The 24,911-nt window shown below is 41.5% G+C and overlaps 1 protein-coding gene across 2 annotated transcripts in view; it reads right to left on the reverse strand.

Annotated features, from left to right (window-relative positions):
* Nucleotides 1-6,229: 6,229 nt before the first annotated feature.
* Nucleotides 6,230-24,911, reverse strand: part of atp8b1 (ATPase phospholipid transporting 8B1) — an 85,130-nt gene continuing 66,448 nt past the window's right edge. For both annotated transcript variants that reach the window (XM_060935420.1, XM_060935421.1), the window contains exons 17-28: nt 23,293-23,405; nt 22,986-23,150; nt 22,603-22,714; nt 22,440-22,515; nt 20,619-20,745; nt 18,651-18,936; nt 18,329-18,552; nt 17,922-18,005; nt 17,572-17,817; nt 17,305-17,443; nt 12,620-12,750; nt 6,230-7,951 (exon numbers count right to left, since the gene is read on the reverse strand). In XM_060935420.1, the coding sequence (XP_060791403.1) occupies nt 7,730-7,951; nt 12,620-12,750; nt 17,305-17,443; nt 17,572-17,817; nt 17,922-18,005; nt 18,329-18,552; nt 18,651-18,936; nt 20,619-20,745; nt 22,440-22,515; nt 22,603-22,714; nt 22,986-23,150; nt 23,293-23,405 (1,925 nt within the window). In that variant the 3' untranslated portion in view covers nt 6,230-7,729. The remainder of the gene's footprint in view (nt 7,952-12,619; nt 12,751-17,304; nt 17,444-17,571; nt 17,818-17,921; nt 18,006-18,328; nt 18,553-18,650; nt 18,937-20,618; nt 20,746-22,439; nt 22,516-22,602; nt 22,715-22,985; nt 23,151-23,292; nt 23,406-24,911) is intronic.

Raw genomic sequence — 24,911 nt, forward strand, 5'->3', positions numbered from 1 at the left:
TGAGGCGACAGCGCTAACCACTACACCACCGTGCCGCCTGCCAGGAATCTCTAGTTGAACAAAATAGAAAAAGAAATTTTTGTTTTCCTAAATCTGAAAATGGTCTAGCAAAAAATATAATACTTATGTGCAGTTGTTTCTGTATGCGACGGGCTACTTCACGACAAAATAATTACAGCTTGGGCTTAGAGGGCAAACAATACATTTTCACTCGATTCATGTGTTACCTGGCTGGTGGGGCAGGGGAAGAGCTGACTGACTGCCCGATGTGTTGTCTGCGCTACGACAAGGCCGTGGCTTCCAGGACGCTATGCTGCTGCAACCTCACATTGAATGCACTGCACGCTTGTTCACGTGACAGAGCAAGAGAGACAGAGGTCCGGTGTGTGTGCGGAGGGGGCACACATCGGGACATTATTTTCACACACGCTTTTAATGCCGCGGCTTTTCTAAAAGATCATGTCGACATTGGCCTCAGTAAACTGTAAAAAAAAAAAAAAATTCAAAAGGGCACTTTTTTGGACAGAGGGCAGAGGGGCAGGTGCTTGAGCACCACCTCGTGTCTATCTGTGCACGCCACTGGTAAACCATATCCAACGCTCATTCTCTGCTGGGTAGAGTGACACAATACACGTAGGATAAGCAATATGCTAACAATATTGCATGCTATCAAACCAAATGAATGAAACCTGCTAGAAGGGAATAGAACACATGTTTTTGTTCCATCAAAAAAGTGTCCTGCATGTATAATAATAATATAGTATACAGTTATGTTCAAAATAATAGCAGTCCAACATGACTAATCACTGTTTTTGGTAGAAATTCTATTACTACATGGCAAATAATTTACCAGTAGGTGTAGTAGAGTCATAGAAAACCAACAAACCCAACATTCATGATATGCATGCTCCCGAGTCTGTGTAATTGAATAATTAAGTGAAAGGGGCGTGTTCAAAATAATAGCAGTGTGGAGTTTAATTAGTGAGATCATTCATTCTGTGAAAAAACAGATGTCAGTCAGGTGGCCCTAATTTAAGGATGAAGCCAGCACATGTTGTACATCCATTTCTCTCTGAAAACCTGAGAAACATGGGTCGTTCCAGACATTGTTCAGAAGAACAGCGTGCTTTGATTAAAACATTGATTGGAGAGGTAAAACGTATACTGTAAAGAAGTGCAGAAAATGATGGGCTGCTCAGCTAAAATGATCTCCAGTGCTTTAAAATGGACAGCAAAGCCAGAGAGACGTGGAAGAAAACGGAAGACTACCATTCGAATGGATCGAAGAATAGCCAGAATGGCAAAGACTCAGCCAATGATCAGCTCCAGAGTGATCAAAGATGGTCTGAAGTTACCTGTGAGTACTGTGACAATTAGAAGACGCCTGTGTGAAGCTAATCTATCGGCAAGAAGCCCTCGCAAAGTCCCGACGTGCTGAAGAGGATACAATTTGCCAAAGAACACACTGACTGGCCTAAAGAGAAATAGAGAAACATTTTGCGGACTGATGAAAGTAAAATTGTTCTTTTTGGGTCCAAGGGCCGCAGACAGTTTTTCAGACGACCCCCAGACACTGAATTCAAGCCACAGTAGACTCTGAAGACAGTGAAGCATGGTGGTGCAAGCATCATGATATGGGGATGTTTCTCTTACTATGATGTTGGGCCTATTTATCGCATACCAGGGATCATGGATCAGTTTGCATATATCAAAATACTTGAAGAGGTCATGTTGCCTTATGCTGAAGAGGAAATGCTCTTGAAATGGGTGTTTCAACAAGACAACGACCCCAAACACACCAGTAAGCGAGCAGCATCTTGGTTCCAGACCAACAAAATTACTTATAGAATGGCCAGCCCAATCCCCCGACCTTAATCCGATAGAAAACTTGTGCGGTGACATCAAAAATGCTGTTTCTGAGGCAAAACCAAGACATGCAGAGGAATTGTGGAATGTTGTCAAATCATCCTGGGCTGGAATACCTGTTCACAGGTGCTAGAAGTTGGTCAACTCCATGCAACGCAGATGTGAAGCAGTTCTCAGAAACCATGGTTATACAACTAAATATTAGTTTAGCGATTCACAGGAATGCTAAATCCTAAAGATTTCTTCAGCTTATACAGTAAATATGAGTTTGTAATAAAATGCAGACACTGCTATATTCATTTTCGGTAAAGTAATTAAAACATTGATACATTTTTCTTCATGCTTTGATGTACAGTAGAATATAATGTGCAGTGTTCCCAATGCATGGAAATAAAAACTATTATAAGGATTTTGAGCTTTACTCACATTTTTAAACACGCTGCTACCGTATCATTTTGAACACGACTGTATGTATTGTAGAATATTCTATGGGGACGCCATGGCCTAATGGTTAGAGAAGCAGCTTTGGGACCAAAAAGTGGCCAGTTCAATTCCCTGGACGAGCAGGAATGGCTGAAGTGCCCTTGATCAAGGCATTTAACCCCTGACTGCTCTGGGTATGTTGTACCTTGGTCTGGATAAGAGCATCTGCTAAATGTCTCAACTGTAACGTTTTGTATATCTGTGGTTGGTAGAAGAGAGCAACTGGACTTGCTTGAAGATTCTTGAAGACGTTTCGCCTCTCATCTGAAAGGCTTCCTCAGTTCTGTCTGACTCTCTTCAGTGATGGTCGTTCCAGGTTGACAAAAATGAACGATCCTCTCTGGCTAAGATGTCTTGGCCAGAACGACCATCACTGAACAGAGTCAGACAGAACTGAGGAAGCCTTTCGGATGAGAGGCGAAACGTCTTCAAGAATCTTCAAGCAAGTCCAGTTGCTCTTTTCTACCAACCACAGATTACTATGTACCTGGATGACTGAGTATCTTCACAAACATTTTGTATATATTCTATATTGCGTTGGGGTTTTTTAAATTACTTTTATTGTTCACTTTCTTACTTTTCTTCTACTTGGCACTGCTATAAAAACACATGAATTTCCCCATACAGGGATCAATAAAGTTTTATTTTATCTTAAGATAGAGACATTGACGTATGCACTAGAGCAGACCTGGGCATTTTACAGCTCGCGGGCCGCATCCGGCCCTTTGGTTCATTCTGACCGGCCCGCGTAAGGTTAATTAGAAATTACAAAATAAACCTATTTTCTAATTTTCCCTCATGCATGGACTGAATGTGCATTGCTTTTATTTTGAAGTTGTGTTCAACAAAAACGCAATGCGCGCGACATGAACATGACACGAAATCCCACGAAACCTAATCCCGCGATAACTACTTCCGTAATTTGTCCAGACCAACCACAAACTTGTACGTCATCCTTCAAACGGTCCAGCCAATCACATAGTGTGATGTCACCAGCAGGCGCCGGAGCCCGAGTCGATCTGTAGATCTGATACCTACACCGAATCGACACGGCATCATTATTATACGATGTATCTTGCTTGATATTTGGAGCAGAAAGACAATATTGTGATGTCTTTATTGTGTTTTGGCATGAATGTGACTGAAAAAAAAATGGTACAAACGTTCACATTTTGTTAACCATTGTTTTGGGAAATTTGATTAAATAAATGAATTTTTTTGTAAGGCAACCTCGTTTTTTCCACACTCTTACCAGTCTTAGCAGCTTGTAAAAACAATGTTATTTACTGCTTTATATAAAGAAATACAATTAATATCATGCAGAATTTAGTTCAGCCTTTTGGTCCGGCCCTCCACTAAATTTTCTGCTTCTCATGTGGCCCCATGGAAAAAATAATTGCCCACCCCTGATCTAGAGAGAAGGGGAATGAAAGTGAGGAGGAGCAAGATGGAGGAGTACGTGTGTGTGTGAGAGAATGAGGGTGAAGATAGTGGATTGGTACAGCGACAAGGAATGGAGGTGGTCCAAGCAGATGAGTTCAAATATCTGGGGTCAACTGTACAAAGTAATGGACAGTGAAGGAGCGAGCAAGCAGGTTGGAATGGACCGAGATGGAGGAGAGCATCAGGAGTGATTTGTGACAGAAGGTTGCCAGCAAGAGTAAAAGTGTACAGTACAGTAGTAAGAGCAGCGATATGTTGTACGGTTTGGAGACAAAAAGACAGGAGGCAGAACAGTTGAAGATGTTGAGACTCTCATTGGGAGTGACAAAGTTGGACAGGATTAGAAATGAGTCGGTATATTAGATGGACACGGGGACATGTAGGACGGCTTGGAGACAAAGTAAGAGAGGTGAGATTGAGATGGTTTGGAGACGTACGGAGGAGAGGATCCAGGGAAAAGAATGCTGGAGATGGGAGTTGTGGTGACATGAGGATGGTTTGCGACAGAAGAAGATACGGAGGACAGGAGGAGGAGATTTTCTCTCATCTTAAAATTATAGCTTTAAAAGGTAAATCTGGTAGAAAATACAGTTGTGCTCATAAGTTTACATACCCTGGCAGAATTTTTGCTTTCTTGGCCTTTTTTCAGAGAATACGAACGATAACACAAAAACTTTTTCCCCCCACTCATGTTAGTGGTTGGGTGAAGCCATTTATTGATTAACAACTGTGTTTTCTATTTTTAAATCATAATGACAACAAAAAACATCCAAATGACCCTGATCAAAAGTTTACATACCCCAGTACTTAATACCGTATATTGCCCCCTCTAACATCAATGACAGCCTGAAGTCTTTTGTGGTAGTTGTGGATGAGGCTCTTTATTTTCTCAGATGGTAAAGCTACCCATTCTTCTTGGCAAAAAGCCTCCAGTTCCTGTAAATTCCTGGGCTGTCTTGCATGAACTGCACGCTTGAGATCTTCCCAGAGTGGCTCAATGATATTGAGGTCAGGAGACTGAGATGGCCACTCCAGAACCTTCACTTTGTTCTGCTGTAGCCAATGACAGGTCGACTTGGCCTTGTGTTTTGGATCGTTGTCATGTTGGAACGTCCAAGTACGTCCCATGCGCAGCTTCCGGGCTGATGAGTGCAAATTTGCCTCCAGTATTTGCTGATAACGTGCTGCATTCATCTTTCCTTCAACTGTGACCAAGTTTCCTGTGCCTTTGTAGCTCACACATCCCCAAAACATGAGCGATCCACCTCCGTGCTTTACAGTAGGAATGGTGTTGCTTTCATCATAGGCCTTGTTGACACCTCTCCAAATGTAACGTTTATGGTTGTGGCCAAAAAGTTCAATTTTGGTCTCATCACTCCAAATTACCTTGTTCCAGAAGTTTTGAGGCTCGTCTCTGTGCTGTTTGGTGTAAATTTTTGTTGGTCTACCTGACCGTGGTTTGGTTTTAACAGAGCCCCTGATTTTCCATTTGTTAATCACAGTTTGAACACTGCTGACTGGCATCATCAATTCCGTGGATATATCTTTTTGTATCCCTTTCCTGTTTTATACAGTTCAACTACCTTTTCCCGTAGATCCGTTGACAATTCTTTTGCTTTCCCCATGACTCAGAATCCAGAAATGTCAGTGGCTGGATGAAAGATGCGAGAGTCTGTCTGGATCCCAGAAACTCACTCAGCTTTTATGCGCACACACTGATTACAAGCAAACAGATCACAGGTGAGGATGCTACCTTCAGTAGCCATTCAAACCCATTTGTGTCAACTTCTGTGCAAGTTATCAGGCCAAAATTAGCAGGGTATGTGAACTTTTGATCAGGGTCATTTGGGTAGTTTCTGTTGTCATTAACCCCGCCGACAGTAGTCGGAGGGGTTATTATTTTCACCTGCGTCAGTCTGTGTGTGTGTGTGTATATCTGTCTGTCTGTCTGTGTGTCTGCAAGATATCTCAAGAACCAATGGATCGATTTGGACCAAATTTTGTACATGTGTTGCCAATCACCCAGGAAGGAAACCATTAAATTTTGGAGGTCAAAGGTCAAGGTCATGGCAGAACTTCGAAATTTTCACCCAATGTATTTTAATAGGGAAAAGGCGGGGTTTGCACTCGTTAGAGTGTCCCTGTCTAGTTATGATTTAAAAAGAGAAAACACAGTCGTTTGACAATAAATGGTTTCACCCAACCACTAAGCATGAGTGGAAAAGATATTTTTGTGTTATCATTCATATTCTCTGAAAAATGGTCAAAGAATCATAGATTCTGCCAGGGTATGTAAACTTATGAGCACAACTGTAATAATAAATAAATTAATAATAATAATAATAATAATAATAATATCCCATGTCCCCTTCAGTGATGAGAACAAGTATAGACACAGTTTGGTACCTTTTTTCTCATTCTGGGATGCAAGACAAAGTCCATTTGTACACCTTTATTTATAGTTATTTGTACAAAGTATATTACAATACATTAAAAACAACATTGTGTAAAATGCAGCTTTTTTTCCTTTTTAAAGCATACGGCACTGGTGTTGCTGGCCATTCAGGCACTTTTTCCCCTTCTGAAAACAGCAGTGTTAAAAAGACATAACAAATAATCATCTATTATGGCAGATTAAGGTTAAATACGCAACAGTTCTCTTTTTTTGTTGTTGTTAAAAATAGACACTTTCCCCCCAACTAACAACTTTCATGAACAATGCAAAGATATTCCTAACTGGGTCTGAATAAATTGATGGTTCAGAAAGAGAATTCTAGGCTGTGTGGGAAATGTTTGACACAAAACAAACAAGGAAGGAAAGAAAAAGACAAACACTAGTCACATTGCGTGTGAAGAAAATGACACCATTCTGATCAGAGCTGATCTCAAATAGAAGAGACGGACGTTTAAAAGTGGTAACGTTAGTGTAAACATTATTCACAAGTTCTCCACCTGGAGGGCATCCCACATACACCCAGTCATCCCTTAACGCACAAAAAAAAAAAAAAGCGTGTTTGAGCAGAATCCATCATGCAGAGAAAAGCGGTAAAAATTCAAGCTTTACACTCAAGATTCATGTGATAGATGAAAAATATTTCACAAACAGATATAAATTAAGAGACATTATATCATGAGGTCCTTCTCTGCCTCGATGAAGCTGCAGGTCATTACCGTACGTTACGACTGAGAAAGAAACAGAGCACGACCTTGGTTAGGATGTGCGAGGCCGAGTTTAAGGCGATAAATAAGTGTTTAAAGGCGCATTATGTCGGAACGTTTCCACGGTACAAAATTTTATCCTATAGTCCGTGTGTTAGTGTAGTGTGTAGTAATATATAATAATATTCCTAGCATTTTAGGTAGAAAAAAGATAATGGCTCTTTTCATGTACAATATGGGTGAAGATGAGAAATATGAAGCTACAGTTTAGTGATAATGGAATGAGCAGACTTTTTTTTTTTTTGAACATTATAATCCTATTAAATGCAGCAACAGACATTAGTCATGTTTAAGTAATTATCTTTTTTCCATCTTTTAATGAGTTAACTTCCTATATAATGCACCTTCTTAAAAAAAAAAAAGTAGAAAGATAAAATCCTGAGATATCTAGTTTGTCATACACAGTGTACGCTTTTTAAAACCAGTATTGGTTTTTGAGTGAGTGGGAGAAACTCTCCCTCATTTCCCTTTGTGTAAACGTTCTCACTGGCTCATTCTGCTCTTTTATAGCTAATTCGAAATCATGCCGTAGAGATCTTCTCAAGTCCCTCAGCGACCCTCCCTACTTTCTTTTCCTTGGGCTCGGTTTCATTTTCAATGGAAAGAAGGGCCGATCGAATGGTCCTGGGACTCGCGGTTTAAAAGCCAAAATGGAAAACAACCTTTAACCTTTTCAAAAACGTGTCACACACGTCATGTCATCTCAAGGTCAAACGTCTCACAAGTTTTCGGCTATGGGTTCCTCCCTGATGGTCTGCCTAACATCCGTGTGCCTCCGTGGCTTCTGGCGGATACTCCGGCCCGAAGCGATGAGATCGGCGTAACCTCGGGAGTGAGAGAAGGCATACGCAGAGCGGCGTGAGCGACCACCACGTTGGAAAGTAGGGACCCTCTTCTTCTGCTCTTCCTCCATCTCGTACTTCTTCCTGTTTCGAAGAACCTACAGGTGGAAACACAGATGATACAGAGAGAAAGTGATCAAGTGCAACCAACTAAACCAGAACATCAAGGATGTAGGGGCTCACCTGGCCTGCCATCAAAACAATCACGACTACCAAAACATCAAACAGAACTGAAACGTGACGATGTGAAACAGGACCAGACCTCCATAACAAATTGTTTACAACAGGAAAATCGACAATGGACTAAATTTTGTTCCGAGTGAAGATCGACCCGAAACCAATCAGAACTGAATTCGCATGATCAATGACAGAGGAGATACAATTCTAGTCAAGAGAAAATTTGTCAAGTTAAGTTGACCTGATTAGTAATTTGTTGGCAAAAATTTGACAATACGACGACCAAGTTTTGTGCAGAAGGTCCAAGTTCTTTCAAATAAAACAATCAGAACTGAAACCCGTTGAGAACTGAGGGACGAGACATGATTTAACAGAAAATAAAAGTTGTAAACAATTTGTTTAGAACAGGAAAATCAACAAATGACCAAGTTTTGTTCCTCGAGGGAAGATCTACCCAAAACAGATCAGAACTGAAATCGGATGAGAAATCGAGAGGAGATAAAATTCTAGTGAGAGGTCTGGAAAATTTGTTAATTTGGCCTAATTAGTAACTCATTAGCAAAAAGATTTGACAAAACAATGACCAAGTTGTGTGTGGACTGATGAGTTCTTTCAAATAAAACAAATCGGAATGGAAATCCATGGAGAACTGACTAAGGAGACGCGATTTAACTGAATTGTGGACGACGGACAGACAGACGGATGCCACGCCATGGCAACAGCTCATTGGCCTCATGGCCAGATGAGCGAATAATAATGATATTATATATAATAATAATAATAATAATAATATTTGGGTGTTTATATCGACAATAATTTGTCCTGGAGTGTTCATGTTAAAAATGTGTGTGCTAGGATTGAACAGAGACTACACTTTCTACGTAGGCTAAGGGTGTTTGGTGCACAACAGAGAATATTGTTACTTTTTTATCATGCAGTTGTTGAGAGTGTACTACGCTATGGAATTACTGTTTGGTTTGGGAATTTAACTGTAAAACTGAAGTCCCAAATTAATAGACTGACTCGCTCAGCACTCAAGGTGGTGGGGGTGAGGGAGCACCCCACCACTCAAGAAATATATGAGGAGTCTGTACTCAAATTGGCAGGAAAAATAATTGAAGATCCCTCTCACGTATTACATTCAGAGTTTGAGCTGTTGCCCTCTGGCAGACGATACAGAGTCCCAGTTAAAAGTAGAAAAAGGTTTTTGAATAGGTACAAATTTTCTTTCATTCCAATATCGGTGAATCTTCTGAACTCAGGCCGTTAACTGGTGTTGCTGTCCTGTAATGGTGTGTGTGCGCGCATGTGTGGGCATGTGTGTGTGTGTGTGCGCATGTGTGTATGTAAGTTTGGAGAGGCACGTTGGATGCACTTTGGGTTTGCACTTTAGGTAGTGCACTTTATGTATTTTATGCATCTTTATGTGTATTGTCATCATTCGTATGAAATTGTCAATGTCGTGTTGGATGTTCTGTGGCAGCTATGTGTTTGTCCAAGACAAATTTCCTTCGGGACAAATAAAATATATCTTGATCTTGACTACTTAATACCCTTGTGTGTTAGCCTGAAACATAAGAACTACTCCAAGCATTTTCAATCTCCATCTTCCACATATAAGCAATCACGGAATTTTTGACTGAATGGCTGTGTTACAGATTAAAAATGAAAATAAAAATAAAAAAATTCAACTGAAGTGATTGATTTTTGACCTGGGTTAAAATTTTTATCCAAAAGTTTATCATTTCCAGCCTAGGTAAAAATTTGGATCATCTAAGATCCTTAAAAGGGATTTTCCATCACTTCTTTTGTCTCTCTTACTTCCATCTACACCTACCTAGTATTTCCTCCTGTCTGTCCATTCCTATCTACGTAGTTAACATTTTTTAAAATATCTTTTTTCATACTTAACTGGGATTCAAACTCAGAACCTTCTGATTCTTAACCCAACACCTTAACCACTAGACCAGCGACAAAGTAGTTTAAAACACAAAAAGTCTTCCCAAATCCTAACCCTAGATATAGTAAGTCTCCCTAATACAAGTAGCAAACAAGATCAACTGTGAGCTACTGCTCACTTCCGTATCCCCCCCCCGCTCATATCAGAACGCAAGCAATCGAAGGAACAGGACACTTATTATGAATGTTGACTTGTCCAACAAATAATTAACCCTGAAACAAGTAAGTAAAGAGCCGTGTCTCTCCCCAGGGATTTCAAACAGCATCCTGGTAAGCTGTCGTTCTGCTTCTTGAAATAGCGTCAAAATCCACGCTATACATGTTTTGTAAATACATTCAGTCGGTAAACAGGAAGTCGATGTGCGACAGACCTGAAAATGGTACACACGGTATAGAACCCCAAGCTGAAGTTCGGTACCAAGTGGCTATGATTTGTGGTTGTTGAGAAAAAGAGCGTTTTGGACGGACGGAAATACGTACAGAGGTAAACCAGTATACCCCCCTCCTTCAGAGCAGGGGTATAATTATGAACTGGGTTAAAAATTCTAACCTAGGTTAAAAAAAATTCCACTGAAAGGGTTCCCCCAGCTGGAACGGTCAACTTCTCGAGACCAATGCCCTCGTGCCACCTGCAGAATTCTGGGGCGAAAAAACACCGCAAAAAAACAGAGAACCAGAGATCGGTTTCACTGCTGTTTATTCACAGTTTTCTCGCCCCAGAATTCTGCAGGTGGCACGAGGGCATTGGTCTTGAGAAGTTGACCGTTCCAGCTGGGGAAACCCTTTCAATTTGGTGGCCCGTACGGGGATACTTCCAATCAGGTAAGGGGTCTCTTTTAATTGATTAAGTTGAGGGGGACTTCCACCTGGTTGGTAGTATCAGAAAAAAAAAATAAACCCAGTTGTTTATTTTTTTGGTTATCCTCGTGTAAAGGCACGGGAAGAAGATTTTATTTGGTGATCCTCGTAGTTTGTTTACGGGATGATTTTATTTGGTGATCCTCGTAGTTTGTTTACGGGAAGATTGGTTATCCTCGTGAATAAGCTGTCACGGGAAGAGCACGCTTTATGACCCATAAACCCATAATAATTAATCTCGGGACCATTTCCTTCGTGTCACCAATGGGAGGGGAACTTGCGAATAAAGATGTGAACTACTTTGTGGGGTTCCTGTCTTTCTTGGCGACTAACCCCCAGCCGTCTGGGTGGCACGAGGGCATTGGTCTCGAGCGAGAAGTTGACCATTCTGACTGGGAGAACCCTAACATCCACCTGAACTACAATTCTGACTTCTAAAGCTACATGAAACATACTTTCATGAGACAGTGAATAAGAAATAAAGCACCTCCGGATATGCTGTTATAGGAAAAAAAAAAAATCAATCAATGATAAGGTATTGTGATGAAGCAGTATTCCTTCGGTTGCTGTTTTTCCCAATAACAGCATGCTTCAAAGTGTTTATTCTGCTCATAGAGATTAGACTAGAAACAAATGTCCTTTAACTGTGAAGAATGCGGTAAAACGCAGAAGACCTGCAGAATAGGATTTAGGCTACGTTCACACTGCAGGCTGAAGTGACTCAAATCCGATCTTTTCGCCCATATGTGACCTGTATCCGATCTTTTATTGACAATATGAACGACACAGATCCGATTTTTTCAAATCCAACCTAGGCTGTTTGGATATGTGGTCCTAATTCCGATTCCTATCCGCTCTTTTCATATGCGACTTCAGTCTGAACCGCCAGGTCGCATTCATCCGACTTACACGTTATCAACAAGCCACAAACGTCACTATTCTGCGTTGAAGTAGGCGGCGGGTCTCTCAGAAAAAGTTACAACAACATGGCGCATAATCACGGGCGCAGATAGAGGGGGGGACTCGTCCCGCCCAGATTTAAATTCACTTCGTTCGGTCCCCCCCACTTTGCATAAGGCAAACCTCACGTAAAAATCAAAAGACTAATTACCATTCGGTTTATTGAGGTGCACAGCAGTGTATACATAGTTGCAACAACTCACATAAAACAAAGACTGATATTCGGTTGGTTGAGCTGCGCAGACTGCACAGGTTGCGAGCTCGAGCTTGGTTGCTATGGTAACCCACAACAAGTTTGACAGGCATATCGGGGTTGGTTTGCTGGCAGCTTTGTCCCCCCCAGTTTTTTGTCCCTCCCAGTTCAAAAAACGTATCTGCGCCTCTGTGCATGACATCAATGCGAGGGACGCTTCGGGCTGTGAAGGTTCTGAATCTTCTCAATGGAAGGACGCAGAGGTTAGGGAGCTGATTTCCATTTGGGGGGATGCAGCTATTCAAGCTAGATTGGATGGGTCATACCGCAACCGGGCGGTTTTACTTCCGTAAACACTGGCCATGCTCACTGCGTGTGACGTCGTCGTATCCTGCAATGCGCATGCGGAACACTTTTAGGTCGCTTTTCGTTCATACTGAGGATCACATACAAGTCGCATATATTTGTTAATGTGAATGACCTCACAAAAAAAATCGGATTTCACAAAAAAATCGGAATTGAGCATTAAGCCTTGCAGTGTGAACGTAGCGTTATTGCTACGGTCTCCTCAGTTCAGTATCCTCAAGCTGTGTATTTGAACATCAGGTTAATCCCGTACCTTGTCTCCGACGGTAGGCCAGATGGTCTTGCAGAGGAACTGGGTACAGATGGTCGGCAGGAGGCTGGTGCCCACCGTTAGAATGATGGTGAGCCACAGATACGGTTGGCGAAGTGCATTAGCAGCGACACCTGTGGGAGGGGGGAAAAAAAAAAAAAAAACAACCACCATTTATAATGTGGTCTACTCTAACCAACCCTTATATTGAATGCAAACTGTGTAGTTAATAAATAACACAGTTAATGTGTTCTTGCTCACATCCACATTATTTCCTCTGAGTGCTTTAAAACGTACCACATCAAAAGGAAATACCAAGAGCAGGATGTTTGTTGAATGAATTCATCCAATTAGTCAGAAGGTGTTGATTAAAGGGGAACTGAAGTCATTTTTAAACTTGCTTTATTTCTTAATTAACATGTTATTCAGTTACGTTTTCGGTTTTAGTAACCTTATATCATGACTCATATTGGCAGCTAATCGTAAGTAAATATTATACTTATCGGCCTATTCGGTTTTTAGCCATGTTGAATTTAGTTCGTTCGGTCCACGGCAGGCGTCGCTTATCTGCGCGATCTTCATGAGACTTGTGCGAGACCTCGAAACGTGAAGAAGTGTCAGCGCCGCCATTTTGAAAACTGTTTTCCAAACGAAATATTGCACAAAAACGAGTTTAAATAACGATTACTGCCTACTTTTTTCAAACTTTCCTGATTGCTATCAAAACAAACAAAACTTCTGGCTTGATTACGTCAGCATTCGAAAGAGGGCACGCGACAACGTTGGCAGATGTCGGTCGCTTTGATTTCCGCTGTACGTTTTACTTCCGTCCTATGGAATCAATTTTGTGCCAAAATGTTCATACAATACTTTTGAAATATCAAACAAAAACGACAAATCAAATGTCAATTTTTTTAGACTGGCAAACAAATTATTCGTGTAATCGTGCAAAATATCAGTCTATTACTCTTCAGAAACCTTTTATTTTTGTTCCGCGTCTTTCTCAGTTTTGTTTGACGTAATTTATTTTGGTTGCGATTCCAGCGTTCTCGTTTGCGCTCCCTGACTTTTTGCTTGCAGTTTTGGCACAAACGTCACGTGTGGGTGGGCTGTCCAGGAATGCATTCCCATTGGGTAACTTGTGTTTGACTGACAGCTACGCTCAGCCATTCCCCCGGAAGCTGTTGCGGCCATTTCCTACTCGGATTCTGGCGGACTGTTTGACGAGTGACCGATCCATTGACGGTAAACAAGGATCGAGTGGACTTCAGTGGCGACTATAATATTGAATTAATTCAACAAAGCGTAAGTACGGGACAAATGTGTTGTATGTGTTGCAGTAGTGCACATTATGCAGGTGTTTCGTGGCAAGTCAAATGTTAGCCTTAGCTCCCCTACCCAATATAATAGCTGTCTTGCTAACGTTAAACACGCCTGCATAATGTGTACTACTGCAACACATACAACAAATTTTTCCGCACTTACACTTTGTTGAATTAATTCAATATCATCGTTGCCAATGAAGTCCACTCGATCCTTGTTTACCGTCAATGGATCGGTCACTCGTCAAACAGTCCGCCAGAATCCAAGTAGGAAATGGCCGCAACAGCTTCCGAGGGAATCACTGAGCGTAGCTGTCAGTCAAACACAAGTTACCCAATGGGAATGCATTCCTGGACAGCCCACCCACACGTGAAGTTTGTGCCAAAACTGCAAGCAAAAAGTCAGGGAGCGCAAACGAGAACGCTGGAATCGCAACCAAAATAAATTACGTCAAACAAAACTGAGAAAGACGCGGAACAAAAATAAAAGGTTTCCAAAGAGTAATAGACTGATATTTTGCACGATTACATGAATAATTTGTTTGCCAGTCTAAAAAAATTGACTTTTTTTGTTTTTTTGTATTTTGATTTGTCGTTTTTGTTTGATATTTCAAAAGTATTGTATGAACATTTTGGCACAAAATTGATTCCATACCGTCCTACGATGTCTCGCACAGGTCTCGACGAATCTCATTTACAGCCATTGCTTTGACATACGGACTGATATATTACAGAGCATATTTCAAACACTCATAACTTGCTATAGCAGCGACGATAATAAAAAAAAATTGCCTTCAGTTCTCCTTTAAGTTTTATAGTAACATGCTCATTCTAATCCACCGTCATTTCCATAGCAGCAAACAGTAGTAAACCAACAGGATTTGTATGGAAGAAAGTGTCATATATTAAATTAAGATTAATACCAACACATTGTTGATTAGTTTCCAATGACAGCATGCCTTGTGTTGTTTTTTTTCCCCTTATGTTTGATAAGACAAAACATTGAGCCCAAGTCAACCATTCTGTATCCATCCCACAACCACTGAGCATTTTACACACACGCCATTACAAGTGGGCGTATCAGACGCTCGCTGGCTGGCTGTGCTGTGAAAACTATCCATGCAGACGCTCATCTAAGTTTCCAAATCTGCCACTGCTTAACTCTTGAATATTTTCTATCTATTTTAATTCTATCATTAAAAAGTTTATAATTTCTACTTTCCAAAGAAATGTATCTGGTTAAGATTTGTTCAGTACTTTGGGAGTAACAGCAGGTTGAAGTTGGTACAACAGAGTAAAAACTTTGCTCGCGTGACGTCGGGGAACTGCTGGTGCTTTTCTTTTTGAGTCACGGGAAAGCAGTCAGGCTCTCTCTCTCAATCAGTTTCCGACTGGATTACTCGTGACTATCAATCAGCTAACTTTTATAGGGATGTTCTCTCGCTCTCACTGTTTCTGATGAAGATTTCAGCAAAATTTTCCATCTGCTAGTTTTGATGTTATGATTCACAGGAGACTTTGAAGTGATTTTTCATAGCTTTACCTACTTATTTTTTTAATCAAACTGATTCATGTCAATAAATAACTATTTCAGAATATAACTGGAGTTGTTTTGATGAAAAATATTGAGATCTTAATGGTCGGAATGAGATTTAAAAAAAAAAAAAATCAGAAGTCAGAAACGCGAGTGTCAATTTCAATTCAGTTAATGTGAATTGTTTACTGGATGTGGATCAGACAGTTTTTTCGAGGTTCGCCTTGAAAGCTGTGAATATTCATTGAAATAATCATTTATATCCTTTCATATAAACACTAGCAGGCCCTACTTTTGAGAAATACAAAGGCCTACAGAGCACAAAGAGGGGATTAGAAATAATCTTTTATTACTTTTTATTTTGATAGAGAATGGTAGATGTGAGACATTCAGTGCTTATTTATGCACATTTTATAATTGTATTTTTGTAATTAACGTTGATTTCTCTTCCTTTGTGATGTATAAATGGGAGTTATATTGCACAAATAAAACCATTTGGTGAAACTTTGAAGGAGAGTGTATCGATTTAATGTTTTTGCCCAATTAGCATAATTAATTAGCCTAGTAAACTAGACCCACCCGCCGAGCGGCCAAAAATATTTTTGCCTAGCGAGTAGGTCTAGCCTCGCACCATATAAACAAAAACACCCCGGGCATCAAATCGTGCCCGCCAATCACAACGCAAGGTTTTTGTTTGGATTCTTTGGGTGGGCTTTTGCAGGAGTGACGACAAAGCTGCGCGACACTGGAGAAAGCGCAGCAGGAAAGATGGCTACGGCTAGTGAACAGCGCGCGTTTGACTCCGCTTTGGAATCAGTTTTAGAAGAATTAGACTTGGAGTTTTCGTTGAAACATGAGCAGGAAGAGGCTCTCCGCTCATTCCTTTTCAAGAAGGACGTTTTCGCTGTTTTGCCGACCGGCTATGGCAAAAGTCTGATCTACCAGCTGGCTCCGCTCGTAGCCAAAAGGATGGGGCTAGTTTGTGCAGTACGAAGAATTAATAACCAGCTTTGAAACATTACTTTTTGATTGTTTCTTATTTTCCCATTATTTTAAATTTAAGGGAAATTATTTCACCAAACACCACTAAATAAAAACTCTCAAAAACAGTTTAAGCAAACCCTTGAAAAACACTTGGAAAAAATAAGAGAGTGTATGTTAAGTATGTGGTACAGACTCCAAACTTGTGGTCATTATCTCCAAACTTCTTAATATCTAGAACCTGTTTATTAATTAATACGCATTTTGAAAAATTATTTATTTCAAGGCCTCCCCCACTGCTTACTGTCGCTCTGACTACGTCACAGTCACTGTTGCGCTGATTGGTCAGAGCGTTGGCCTATACGCACAGAGACAGTTTGAAAGACAGCGGGTTGTCCCTACCCACCCCCGTCGGAAATGTCTACGGATCGAGGCCAGACTAAATATTCACATTTAGTCTGGCTTGCCAGGCTAATAATTAATACTAATTTGCATAATTTTTAAAATTAATTTTTCAAACTTTGTATTCAGTATACAACCATATATGTGCTGCCAATTTCGATGTAAATATCTTGAAAAAAAAATTAAGAAAAAAAAACATTTGATCTCATTGGTTAATGAGGCCCATTTTGGATCATGTGATCCTCATACAGAATACTACGGCAGTTTTCTAAAAATTAAGCCGTTTCTTCAATCTTTGATTTGTAATATCTCAAGAACGGATACACATTTTAATTCTGTAAAAAGTATGTTGTTCTGCATTCAATTTCGAATTCACTGAGACCAATTCATTTCAAACAATTTGGATTGAATTGTCACTTGATATGCCTATTACAAGGAATGTTACACACCAGTGAATTTGAAGTACGATGGGAAGATGACGTGTATTCCTGCACTCTGTATGTCGAACATGACGCCGAAGTAAATCGCTATACTTCCCAAGACAGCAAAGCAGTTCACAAACGTCCAGTACGAGGTGTCCAAGGAGATCTGGTCAACGAAAACAGGAAATGGCATCAGGTTATGAGCAAACAACAAACCAAGGGTGATGAACATTAATGTTTCTGGACTGCTAGTCACCAAAAATGTTCAGTCCATTTAATTTCAGGATCAGATACCTGCAAGTTGACTATCATGATAAGCGAGGATGCAGTGACCACAGCGAAGGATTGGTAATCAGACGGCGCCTCTCCATCCTGACCCATCGTCTGTAAAAAGGCTCCATATGGGATGAAGAAGATCATGAGGGACGTGAAGATGCCATTAAAGAGACTGATGAAGAAGTTCTTGTAATTAAACAGCGACCCTTGCTGACCCGGAAGATACAACCTCGGAAAGCGCAAACTCAATTTGTCGTTCACGTCCTGGACAGGAGACGTAAAGGAAATATTTGAGCTGGAAAGGAGATCTCTTTTTATGGAAGAGGTATTTATAGGTAGGATTAAGCGGTCAGTCAATAAATCATCACCTGATCCAGCAGTCCAACAAGGAGGACGGGTAAACTGCTATACAACACGTTGTAAAGGGTGATGAACCAGTCTTCAAAGGCAATCTAACACATAAAATGCCAGTCAATTACAAAGTCATGACGTAGGGTGCACAAACAAGCAAAATGAATAGAATTAAACATTTCTACATACAAATTGACTGTACAGAACCAGAACAGCAAGTAAAGGCGGGGGAAGGGGGACGCTTGATGGTGTACTGAGATTTAATGATCTCCACACACCTTCTAGATCTGATAATTAACTTAATAAGGTGTATTTAATGAGTCATCATCAAATTGTTGCTCATCTCCGAAAACCCCTGATCTGATGTGATCTTCAAGTCCTAGGAAGCCTCTGCAAATACTGAATTTCACATTTCGTCCCTCACCTGGGCGGAGTATCCACTGAAGAACGAGTACCAAAAGTGAACCAGGGTGAAGGCGAAGTTCTTGTAAAAGAAGAAGCGCAAGAACTTGCACATGCGGATGTAGGACCAGCGACCGTGCACCAGCAGGAGGCGCTGGAGGTAGCGGAACTGAGCGAGAGCGTAGTCGCTGGACATCACTGCCTGCATGCCTTCCTGCCCGCTGATGCCCACGCCAATGTCTGCAGCTGCACCGCGGAAAATAGAAAAGAAAAGCAGTGTTACAGATCGTATAATTCCTTTGGCGCTGCCGTTTAAGATCCTGAACTCTTCTTTAGCTACTCACTCTTGATCATGTTGACGTCGTTGGCTCCGTCGCCGATGGACAGAGTGACGGCCTTCTTGTAGCGCTTCACCAGGCTCACCACGTTGGCCTTCTGTTTGGGGGTGACACGGCAGCAGATGACAGCGCCACACTCACAGGCCATGTCCACAAAGTCACGCTGCCTCATTTCCTTCTCCCAGTCATTCATGGGTTGGCCGTCTTGAGGGCTGACAGGAGGGACGCGCTTCCCGAGACGACGCAGACGCAAACGACGACGCTTCTTCTTCTTCTCGTACAGAATTTCATTCTGCAGATAAAGGCAAAGGAGAGAGAGAGAGAGAGAGAGAGAGAGAGAGAGAGAGAGAGAGAGAGATGGACAGACAGACACACAGGCAGGCAGACCGAGAGAGAGAGACATAGAGGGAGAGACACAGACCGACAGAGAGAGAGAGAGACAGACCGACACAGAGAGAGAGAGAGAGAGAGAGAGAGAGAGAGAGAGAGAGAGACACACACACACAAGCAGACACAGAGACAGACACACAGACAGACAGGGAAAGAGACACAGACCGACAGAGAGTGTCAGACAGACACACAGACAGAGGGGGAGAGAGACAGACACACAGGCAGGCAGACCAAGAGAGAGAAAGACAGAGGGAGAGACACAGACCAACAGAGAGAGAGAGAGAGAGAGAGAGAGAGAGAGAGAGATGGACAGACAGACACACAGGCAGGCAGACCGAGAGAGAGAGACATAGAAGGAGAGACACAGACAGACCGACACAGAGAGAGAGAGAGACACACACACAGGCAGACACAGAGAGAGACACACAGACAGACAGGGAAAGAGACACACAGACCGACAGAGAGTGTCAGACAGACACACAGACAGAGGGGGAGAGAGACAGACACACAGACAGAGACAGACACACAGGCAGGCAGACCGAGAGAGAGAGAGAGAGAGAGAGAGAGAGAGAGAGAGAGAGAGACACACAGACAGACAGGGAGAGAGAGAGAGACACAGACCGACAGAGAGAGTCAGACAGACACACAGACAGAGGGGGAGAGAGACAGACAGAGAGACAGACAGACAGACAGACAGACAGAGAGAGAGCGCGAGAGAGAGAGAGTGAGTGGTGATCAGTGTTGATGCTTGTTTGGTCTCCCAGCAACACGCAAACATTTCTAGGAATCAGTTTTCACATTTTGAGAGTTGAATTAATAAATTATTACACAACTACTTCTGCATTGCAACACGTGAGGTGTGGTTTAGTCCAAGTCTGTACATTCTGTCCATCTAGGTTTCTCCCCATCCATTTCTCTGTTCGTCTGTCTTTTCTCTGCCTGTGTCTGTCCATCCATTTCTGTCTGTCTCTGCCTCTCTGTTAATCTCGCTCTTTTCTCTGTGTCCATCTCCCCATTTCTCTGTTCATGTCGGTTTCATTGTCTTTTTCTGTTTCTTGCTTTGTCTCTCTCTCTCTCTGCACTGGTCCTCCTGTTTCTCTCTGTCTTTCGTCATACATCTTTAATTTTCCCTCTGTGTTTCTCTCTCTCTCTCTCTCTCTCTCTTTTTTTTTCCTGTCTATATCTCACTTGTGCTCTCTGCCGGTCTCTCTCCGCTTTTCTGTTTGCCCATCTGTATCTCCGTTTTAAATTTTTCTTTCTCTGTCTCTCTCAAAAGTTGCTTGGTCTCTTGCTTTCCGTCGCTCTCCCACTCGATCATTTACCTTCAATTATGGAGAGTTTGTAATGTTTTTTGTGTGTTCAGAGCATGAAGCCGCATGGTGGAAAAGCAGCATGAGTAACGACAAAATCTTTTTAACCCTTTCACCACTGTGTAACTTTTTTCCAGAAGGGGTTTCCCTACTCTAGTGTGACTGGAATATCGGTCTGCAGTGGTGAAAGGATTAAACCGGATTGAGAGAACGACGGTCAACGTCCAGAGCCGAAGAAACATTGGGACGTGCTGAATGAAATGTGTCCTCTTACCAGCCAACCTCCTGTAATGATGAGAGCGTTCTTGCCAGTTCCAGGGAAAAATGGCTCCGGTGTTTTGTTTTTGCGCGCCTCTCCAGTCTCGTTCCTCCGCTTTGCCTGTCTGTCTGATAACTTCTGACTATACAGAGGAAAAGACAGAAATGGCAATATACAGTGGTGCTTGAAAGTTTGTGAACCCTTTAGAATTTTCTATCTTTCTGCATAAATATGACTAAAACATCATAAGATTTTCACACAAGTCCTAAAAGTAGATAAAGAGAACCCAGTTAAACAAACGAGACAAAAATATTATACTTGGTCATTTATTTTTGAGGAAAATGATCCAATATTACATATCTGTGAGTGGCAAAAGTATGTGAACCTCTAGGATTAGCAGTTAATTTGAAGCTGAAATTAGAGTCAGGTGTTTTCAATCAATGGGATGACAATCAGGTGTGAGTGGGCACCCTGTTTTATTTAAAGAACAGGGATCTATCAAAGTCTGATCTTCACAACACATGTTTGTGGAAGTGTATCATGGCACGAACAAAGGAGATTTCTGAGGACCTCAGAAAAAGCGTTGTTGATGCTCATCAGGCTGGAAAAGGTTACAAAACCATCTCTAAAGAGTTTGGACTCCACCAATCCACAGTCAGACAGATTGTATACAAATGGAGGAAATTCAAGACCATTGTTACCCTCCCCAGGAGTGGTCGACCAACAAAGATCACTCCAAGAGCAAGGCGTGTAATAGTCGGTGAGGTCACAAAGGACCCCAGGGTAACTTCTAAGCAACTGAAGGCCTCTCTCAAATTGGATAATGTCAATGTTCATGAGTCCACCATCAGGAAAACACTGAACAACAATGGTGTGCATGGCAGGGTTGCAAGGAGAAAGCCTCTGCTCTCCAGAAAGAACATTGCTGCTTGTCTGCAGTTTGCTACAGATCACGTGGACAAGCCAGAAGGCTATTGGAAAAATGTTTTGTGGAGAGATGAGACCAAAATAGAACTTTTTGGTTTAAATGAGAAGCGTTATGTTTGGAGAAAGGAAAACACTGCATTCCAACATAAGAACCTTATCCCATCTGTGAAACATGGTGGTAGGAGTATCATGGTTTGGGCCTGTTTTGCTGCATCTGGTCCAGGACAGCTTGCCATCATTGATGGAACAATGAATTCTGAATTATACCAGCGAATTCTAAAGGAAAATGTCAGGACATCTGTCCATGAACTGAATCTCAAGAGAAGGTGGGTCATGCAGCAAGACAACGACCCTAAGCACACAAGTTGTTCTACCAAAGAATGGTTAAAGAAGAATAAAGTTAATGTTTTGGAATGGCCAAGTCAAAGTCCTGACCTTAATCCAATCAAAATGTTGTGGGAGGACCTGAAGTGAGCAGTTCATGTGAGGAAACCCACCAACATCCCAGAGTTGAAGCTGTTCTGTACGGAGGAACGGGCTAAAATTCCTCCAAGCCGGTGTGCAGGACTGATCAACAGTTACTGGAAACGTTTAGTTGCAGTTATTGCTGCATAAGGGGGTCACACCAGATACTGAAAGCAAAGGTTCACATACTTTTGCTACTCACAGATATGTAATATTGGATTATTTTCCTCAATAAATAAATGACCAAGTGTAATATTGTTGCCTCATTTGTTTAATTGGGTTCTCTTTATCTACTTTTAGGACTTGTGTGAAAATCTGATGTTTTAGGTCATATTTATGCAGAAATATAGAAAATTCTGAAGGGTTCACAAACTTTCAAGCACCACTGTAGGTAAGACATTTCTTTCTTACACACACAGAGTAATAGACCCTCAGGAAGCTTACTTTACATCCTCTCCATAGTGAATAGTCATGTCATCTGTCAGCAGCTCACAAGAGTATCCAATGTTCTCGGCAGTCTCTGTTAAACCAGGATAGACATTAATGGCTCAAGTTACACTTTACTAAAAAACACTTTCCATAAATTCTCTCTTCCCTGGACACCAACCTTTCTTGTCCCCAGTAAGAACCCAAATTTTGATCTCAGCCTTGGCCAGGTTGGCGATAGTCTCAGGAACTCCATCTTGAAGCTTGTCTTCAATGGCTGTCGCGCCAATCAGCTACACAAAAAGAAATCATGTAAATTACGTCCTACTGAAAAGGTAAGCTCTTTCACGCCGGAGGAAAATCAAATCAATCTGAAGCACACAATCATTAACAAACATGTCGTAGTGGAGAATCAAAAGTGTGCTGCTAATTTTCAAAATTACACAGCTTCATAATTACATTTCGTAATGCCTCATGATCCAAGCAAACAAGCAAGCGCAATGCATCTGTGCAAAGTTTGATGCACAAAATCCAGGCTAGAAAAATTCAAAGCAACATGTTTACCATCAGGTTTGTCTCGATGAGCTCGTAGACGGCGTCCAGAGCCTCCTCACGGTCGGTCATGGCCACGCTGGCCTCCTTGTGCTGCTGAACCCAAGAGTCAAACTCGCTGTTGGTGATGTCTTTGTAGCACAAACACAATGTGCGCAGAGTCTCATTGGCAAAAATCTACAAAACCAAGTCAAATTTCACAGCCTCAGTCTTGATCTTCTGTTCTAGACATTGCTAATTTGCTCTTATCATCTCGGACTTGAAAGGTCAACTATACACAGTATTATTTTATCTATAATGAATGAGAGAGCACACTCACACCCAGGGCTTCTTCTGTGGTTTCTTTGTGTTGGGAGTCAGGACTAAGGCGCTGGTAGATCACTGTGTCGGCTCCCTTACAGTATAACCGGATACGTCCATCTGGAAGCCTCACTGGACAGAAAAAAAACCCCCAGAGTATTCACATGTTTATTCACAAAATTAGCAATACTTTAATACACATCATATCTGCACAGTTAACTAGAACAGTAAGGTTTACAATCAAGTTCCACAGTTTTGATTCGATCCAAGAGGTTTTTTTCCTACTTGTTCTTTTATTGGACTATCATTTATACACAGCAGAAGCCCCGCCTCCTCTCAATGATGCAACATTTCAACAAACAAAGAGACAGACATGACTAGTTTTAGCACAATCAAGAAATCCTGCTCTTTGAGTATGTAAACTGGAAACACCTCCTGATAAACTGGTGTAATAAGAACAGATTTGCTTACTGGTACATTGGCTTTTATGTTTTATGCAAGGAACGAAACACTTGAGGGTATGCTGTAATGGAAAAAAATAATTAAGTAGAAGGGCACACGGTAGAGCGCATACCTCCGCCTAGCCACATATCTACATCAAACTCACATCATTTGAACTGAGGATAATACTAAAACTGTCCACCAAATTTCATCCAAATACATTCACTACTTTTTGCGTTACATTGGGAACAGACAAAAAAAAAAAATCCTGGATCTGCATCAAAAGCTAAATCAATTGCTCCTTGGCCCATAATAATAATAATGTTGGCGGCACAGTGGTGTAGTGGTTAGCGCTGTCGCCTCACAGCAAGAAGGTCCGGGTTCGAGCCCCGGGGCCGGCGAGGGCCTTTCTGTGCGGAGTTTGCATGTTCTCCCCGTGTCCGCGTGGGTTTCCTCCGGGTGCTCCGGTTTCCCCCACAGTCCAAAGACATGCAGGTTAGGTTAACTGGTGACTCTAAATTGACCGTAGGTGTGAATGTGAGTGTGAATGGTTGTCTGTGTCTATGTGTCAGCCCTGTGATAACCTGGCGACTTGTCCAGGGTGTACCCCACCTTTCGCCCGTAGTCAGCTGGGATAAGCTCCAGCTTCTCTGCGACCCTGTAGAACAGGATAAAGCGGCTACAGATAATGAGATTAATAATGTTTATTACTAAAATAACGCATTTTGTATGCATACATAAGCAAATGCACTTAAAATATCATATGTAAATCAAATAAAAGAACACAAATATAAATGAAATGATATCCTAAATATAAAAAACATATATAGCTTGTCAAGTGACCTAGAAATCACAAAGCGTAAGACTTGAAAACTTGATCATGGTGGAAATCTTACAGCTTGACCTCTGACTTAACGATAGAAGGTCTTTCGATTTCATAAAATCGTTGAAATTTAGTTCCGTCTGAAATGTGGTCATTGTGATGTATGTTTATTTCTGTAATATCTCACAAAATATCAGGCCATTCTGTGGCTGGGAAGTTATTTAATTTGATGGGATTAAAGCAAATAACTAGGGATGTCCCGATCAGGTTTTTTTGCCCTCCGATCCGATACCGATCATTTGATTTTGAGTATCTGCCGATACCGAGTCCCGATCCGATACTTCTTATAATCCATAAAAAATAAAGACGAGGAA

This window comes from Neoarius graeffei, chromosome 12 (assembly GCF_027579695.1).
Source record: "Neoarius graeffei isolate fNeoGra1 chromosome 12, fNeoGra1.pri, whole genome shotgun sequence".
NCBI lineage: Eukaryota > Metazoa > Chordata > Actinopteri > Siluriformes > Ariidae > Neoarius > Neoarius graeffei.